General features: G+C 43.0%; 1 protein-coding gene across 1 annotated transcript; it reads left to right on the forward strand.

Moving 5' to 3' along the window:
- The first annotated feature begins 212 nt into the window (after positions 1–212).
- Positions 213–6,761, forward strand: LOC100712302 (aminoacyl tRNA synthase complex-interacting multifunctional protein 1). The gene is made up of 4 exons (XM_003452254.5): positions 213–737; positions 1,425–1,606; positions 3,449–3,617; positions 4,100–6,761. Exons 1-4 carry the CDS (start codon positions 332–334, stop codon positions 4,264–4,266), a joined length of 924 nt encoding a protein of 307 aa, XP_003452302.2. The 5' UTR covers positions 213–331; the 3' UTR covers positions 4,267–6,761.
- Positions 6,762–6,770: the final 9 nt, after the last annotated feature.

Genomic DNA, 6,770 nt, shown 5'->3' on the forward strand with positions numbered 1-6,770 from the left:
TTACTGTTATTGTTTTTATTATTTATCCTGTTGCTGTAACACAGAAAAGTATGTTGCAGGATCAATCTATGTGTTACAAAGAGCTTTCCAGAGTTATTTGTTTATTTGCTTCTCGTTTGTTTGCATCATGTTAAAACACTTTCAGGTCATATGAAACACAATGCAGCCCGTAGAGTCACTGAATTGCTATTAGTCATCATACGGGGGCAGTAATATACCCGATAGTGGGCTATAGTTAAAATTAGCACTGAGAGCCAACCGTAGAAGAAGAAAAGGGGGGGCGAAGCTCCAAGGAGGAGGAGGAGGTGAAGAAGGAGGAGGTGGGGAATCGATGCAAAAGCAGTCTGCAAACATTTGCAGCATAATGGGTCGCAGCGAGGAGCTCAGTGAGTTTCAGCGGGGCACCGTGGTGGGATGCTACCTGTGCAAGAAGTCCGTCCGTGAGATCTCGGCGATGTTAAACCTGCCCCGGTCCACTGTCAGCGCCGTGATTTTAAAGTGGAAGCGTGGAGGAATAACGACGGCACTGCCCCGGAGCGGCCGACCGCACAAGCTGAAAGAGGAGGATCGCCAAGTGCTGGAGAGAGTGGCGCTGGAGAAGTGTTTGCCCTCCATAAAAGCGCTCACCGCCGAGTTCCAGAGCGCATCCGGAGCCAGCGTGAGCTCCACCACTGTGCGCAGGGAGCTTCATGAGATGGGTTTCCGAGGCCGTGTGTCCTCATACGGCAAGCCCAAAGGTTCGTCCACCGGGAGGCCTGGAGAATGAGGAATGCAGCGGCTGCATACACATAGGAGTGTAATATATAGTGTCCGCATACTTTTGCCATTTCCCCTGATTATCCTCCTGCATGTGATTGCTGAGCGTCCATGCGTTTTGTCTGTTTACCTGGCTCCTGAGTGCAGCGATTCAGGGTCATACCGTTGAGAGCGTGGGTGATGATGATGATGATGATGATGGTGGTGTGTTCAAATTACACCCACCTGATTCATAAACTTACCAAAAGCACAACATTCAAGCAGAATAGGAAATTAAAGTTAACTCTGATTCCACGATTGCTTTGGTTTAATGTTGCTTCACATGGATGGAGTGAGGAGGGACCTGAAGCCAAAATACTCCCTGACACCTGTAGGTAGTATTACATAGTTGAGTTTATAGTTGTAGTTTGTGGTAGTTGTAATAAAGAGAGCTGTGTCATCTACTAAATGGATCACATAGGAGAATCCTGTGAAAGGTGGGGAAGTTGAGTCAAACAGTGTTTTGTTCATTAATCCTTAAAACTTTAGATTTTTAGCAGCAAAGATTTTCTTTACAGATGCAGCAAATCTGTCGATTCTTATATTAGTGGAGCACACGCCATAAGGTAAATCAGTTGCAAAGAAGGACCGTGTACCCTGCTGACACTGCGGCATTTCTTTCATGCCAGGAGTGCCGAAGGTGGCAAAGAAGCAGGTGGACGTGTCCCGTCTGGACCTGCGTATTGGACGTGTAGTCACGGCCCAGCAGCTTCCGGACACTGATGGGCTGTTCGTGGAGCAGATCGATGTGGGAGAGGCTTTTCCCAGGACGGTGGTCAGTGAACTGTCTCAGCACATACCTGTGGAGCAGGTAAAATATCAAGTATTAATGCAGTGCTATTTATTTTAAGATCAAACTGTTTATCTGTCATCAGTGTTTTAGATGACTGAATAATCTACTTTTTTGTTTCCCTGAAGCCTATGTGATATATTCAGACTGCTCGTTTTATAGAAGTAACAGCCCAAAGCACAATGATACTGACAATGATTATCTTTTAAACTGTTACACTATACACGCTCACTTTGTTAGGTACACCTGTTCAGCTGCTTGTTAACAGAAATATTTAATCAGCCAATCACATGGCAGCAAGTTGCTGCATTTATCCATGCAGACATGGTCATGACCACCTGCTGAAGTTCAAACCGAGCATTAGAATAAAGGAAAGAAGGTGACTTAAACACCACAGCGTCCATGCTTTTGTGATCACAGTGTACTCATCTTCAGATGGATGCTCCCAGCAGGATAATCCACCATGACACAAAGCTCAGATTATCTCAAACCTGATATTATCTTGAACATGACAGTGAGTTCACTGTACTCAAATGGCCTCTGCAGTCACCAGCACTAGCAAGGTGTTCCTTAAGAAGTGGCCGGTGACTGTAGTTTAAGTTGGCCTATTGAGCCGATTCCCTCTGAGGAATGACAGTGTAAACTAAACTAAAAGTAAGATTTCATCCTTTTTTTTTACTTACAAATTTAGGAAGACTCCACACCTGAATAAGTGACAGGTGCATAGTGGGAGAAGTATTTGTGGAGAAAAATAGTATAACCTCCACACACTGTCTGGCTTACAGGTACAGAGAAAACTCCTGTACCTGACGAAGGTCGCATAGACCGGACCATTAAAAATAATGGTAAGCGGGAAGGTCTGTGAAGGTTGTACTTTTGGGGGGTTTTTGTTTTTTTTCACCTTAAAATTGTGATTTAGTATTTTTGTCTACATGAACATCAGTGTGTTATTTTTATTGCTGAGGTGGGCAAACTGAATATTCTGGCTGTAACCACCTCTGTTCTTCTGGAATGAGGGTCATTTCACTGGTCTTAGTGGAAAAGGCCTGGCTCCCAGTTTGTGTTCTGTAAATGTTGGACAGATTTTAGGTCAGGGCACTTTGTGGTCAAATAACAAAAGCCATCACTTAACTGTCAACTGTCCTGTTGCTTTTATGTCCAGTTTGGTCTCTGTAGTTTTTTTAACTATTCAGTTATTCAAATTAGGGTTGAGATTTAACACCTCGATGTCAATCTTCCGTTTGTTTTTGAACACCTCGATGTCGTATCCTTTATTTTAGAGATGGCATGCTTGAAGCTCAGAGCCTTGAAGGAGGAAGATCTGTCTTACTGTGAACAGTAACAGCCCAAAACACTATTATGTTTACTTTGTTATAAATTAGTATACTGTGTACACTCACAAAAATTAATAACAAAGTTTTTAAAAAGTGATTAAAAATAATAGCATTAAAAAAAAATCCTCAAATTGCTGACAGTAGTAATGTTTTATAATACTGCCACCAGAAAGACAAACACTCTTTTGAAGTGTTCTTTAGGCTGATTTTAAGCAACTAAAGTCACCAGTACAGCTAAAACATCACGATCGCCTCTTAGGATTTTTGACGCCTAGTGCCTAACTTTGCAGCACCAGTTCTGGGAAGCTTTTCACAGCAGTGACCTCTGCAAAGCACTGGACTAAAGCACTGACATTATTCTTCAACATCAAGCATTCGTCATCTCATTGAGAGTTCTTGATTAAAAAGTGAGAATTTGATTCCAATGATAAGGTCCTATTTGATTTCGAATGTTTGTTTTTTTCCCATCAACTTTACTGTCATTTGCTGTTCTCGCTTGAACATGTGGACTCTCCTGCCCTTCGTGCAGATGCAGAATCGTATGGTGGTCCTGCTGTGTAACGTGAGGCCAGTGGAGACGAGAGGAATTGTGAACCAGGCCATGCTCATGTGTGCCTCGTCACAAGACAAGCTGGAAATCCTTGATCCTCCAAACGGAGCGATACCAGGGGATAGAGTGACTTTCCAGCAATTTCCAGGTACTACAGCCTCACTGCTGTAGCTTCCTGCTAAACCTATTCTCAGCCAAACAGTCACAATAGATGTGCGCTCAGCAGCTAGTGCTGATCACACGCCTCATTATTTTCCTCTTTTCATCAGTGTTATGGAGCCTCAGTATTTAGACTGTGACTACTGCACTACTTTAACACGACTCTACACACAAACACAAGTTTCCTCCAAATCTGCGAGGCACCTTCAGTGAGAATCGGACTTCAGGCTGAGAGCAGACATCATTCCCAAACTTCACCGTTGGCTTTTCTGAGCTTTTGTGGTTGAATGCATGCAAATCCCTGTAACCACTTTCCATGAGGATGCTGTTAACAGCAGTTCTTACTGTCAGCGATTTTAACGTTTGAGCGGGCTGGCAGCAAACCGCCTGGAATCACAAACCCTGCAAGTGTCGAGGTTTACTGAAGTACACAAAGGATTCTAATTCCTCACAATGATGTCTTTGTTGCAGGGGAGCCCGATAAAGAGCTGAACCCCAAACAGAAGGTGTGGGAGCAGGTTCAGCCAGACCTGCGCACAGACAGCCAGGGCGTCGCAACCTACAAAGGAGCTGCCTTTGAAGTCGCTGGAAAGGGAGTGTGCAAAGCCCAAACCATGTCTGACTGTGAGATTAAGTAAATGATCAGTTCTCTGCAGCCTTGCGGGATCCAAGATATTGCGGAAAAGGATTCCCAGAATAGTGGAGACTGTTATTTTAACGCCCACTGTCTGGGAGGACATGTCCAAAAAACAAAGTCACACAGGTGTGATGCTGGGTGGTCACGTAGTTTTTGCTATAAACCAAGTGAAATAATTGCGAGGTACCCGATGTTGGATGGACTTGAGATTTACTTAAATTACTTTTTTCTTTTTTTTAATAGAAAAAAAATGTAGTTTTGAATTTGGCCAACTGAGGGCGCTAGCATACCCCATTACAATGTGCAATATGTGTCTTGGTGGTTTGTTCACATGAGAGCATGCATCACGCCGGCCGCCTCAGCGTAGTGAAAAAGAAAAGGGGAAAATCCTTTTTTTTTTCTTTTATGTTCTGGGAACTCTTTGTTAAAATGTTGTTTTCCGTTAAGACATTTAAGATGTTTTCATTTTCACTACACAAGGTATGAAACTGTTCAGAAGTCCCGTTTGATAAACGGGAGATTGACTGATCTTGTTGGGGTTTTTGTTTTCATCGATAAGTGAGAATGAACTGAAAATCAGTCCATCATGAAACAGACTTTCCACTGACTCCTACATGTTGTTTAGCAATCAACAAAGTCTGTGATTTTTGCTTCTGTTAATCCAGGAAGTGTTATCTTAAATGAAAAAAATCCATCTTTGGTTTTTCGGTGGCTTCCTGAAATATCAAACAAACACTTCAAAGTCTTTTGATTTGAATGTAAAAGTGTTTTAAACCGTCGACAAGTTTTGTATGCTGTTTGCTTTGCTCTTGTGTTTCCGTGGTGGATTGTTGTCCGTGAGAGCAGCTCCGGCTATGAGCGCAGAAGCCCCGCCCACCCTACTGGTCAGATGCTTTGTTTGCCAGGGTCAGCCAATCGGAAGACACCTGGCTTCAAGGGAGGGGAAGGGGTTGAGAGGGTTTGGAAGAGTTCAGCGGCTGCACCGAGGCTCAGTATAAGCCTAAGAAAAAAAAATGTTTTTGAACTCTGTCATCAAATCGTGACTTGGTCTTAGTTTTCAAACGGAGTGCACCAAGCTGTTAAGAAGGCCGCTAAAAAAAGTGAAAGACAAACACGCAAAGTATTTCTTCCTTTATTTTAAAGGAGAACTGAACAACTATGTGCCGAGAATGGGGATGTGATTGATGTGATTCAGGAACCAAGAAGTGGAACAAAATGTCCAAGACACCACATCCCAGGTACTTGTTTAACAGTGCAGAGCACAAAGGGAATGGTGTGATTCTCTAGAAACAAAAAAGAAAATGTTACTCACTACTTCATCACAACAAGACAAAGAACCACTGTTTATAATGCGGTCAACAGCATGGAGTTGGAGTGTTGACTAATACTAGAGAATGACATTAATAAAAACCATTTTAATATCTGAAAAGGTTATGGAGTGTTATGAATGTCACGTCACCCCCACCCACCTCCACCTACAGTGCAATCTCTTCATGGCCTAACCCACGGGGTAACCCAGAGTGGAGGTACTGTACAGGTTCATGACTGAGATGACACGGCCCTGCAACCACACAGCCTGTCGACGCGACGCGGTTTGCTGGAGGGGAAAGTTAGCAAACGCGTACCTGAAACCAGGTTTCACCGAGCTGAGTGAACCTGGGAGTAAAATACATTTCCACTGCTTTCGGTGGCCTGTTTTTTGTTGTGCACTGAGCACAACAAACTCTTTACAGAAGAGTCAGTCTCACAGTGTTTGGGGGTTATTCTTATCCTCACCATTGTTGCTCTTTAACATTATTGTGTTCCATTTCCAGTCATAAAGATTGGGAAATTTCCTAAACACTGGATCAACAGGCAAAGTTGGCAATTGTCCTAAAAGCATAAGCTGCTTTAGGACAGGGCTCTGAAAGCCTGCAGGTTATTGGCCAGGGTAAGGACGCTTAGGCAACTCATGAACTTTTAATTAATGTTGTAGTCCTGATTAAAAAGAAGAAACTGCTTGATAAATAAAATCAAATTATTTTAATTAACACAATTAAGAAGCTTAAAGTTTGGAAAGGTCACCGGGAAGCTTTCTTTTCTTTTCGTTGCGGTTTTAAATCAGCAGTCAGGTTCAGGAAAAAATAAGTTTGCTCAATTCAAGCGGGTTAACCACATCTTAGAGACTCTGTCAGAAAATGAGCTCAAACTTGCACGCAGACTGACAGAATCTTAGTGGGCCGGGTTTGTTCTCAGAAACGTAATTAAACCCAGCGCGGTGTCTGAACTGATTTATGCTCTATTAAAATGGCTTTTTATACCACAAAGCCGGATTTGTTGTGCTGTGTTCGATTGGCAAACTGTCAACGCCATGAACCAGATGCACATGTCTGATAAATAAATACATGGGGCGGGTGGAGGGGGGGATTGAATTGAGGGTCTAATGTTGCCATGCAGGGTCTCTCTCTGAATAGCAGGATTGTTTCTTCTGCTTGTATTGATTTGGATATTTCACCATTTATCAAA

The sequence above is a fragment of the Oreochromis niloticus genome, linkage group LG6, assembly GCF_001858045.2.
Source record: "Oreochromis niloticus isolate F11D_XX linkage group LG6, O_niloticus_UMD_NMBU, whole genome shotgun sequence".
Taxonomy (NCBI): Eukaryota; Metazoa; Chordata; class Actinopteri; order Cichliformes; family Cichlidae; genus Oreochromis; species Oreochromis niloticus.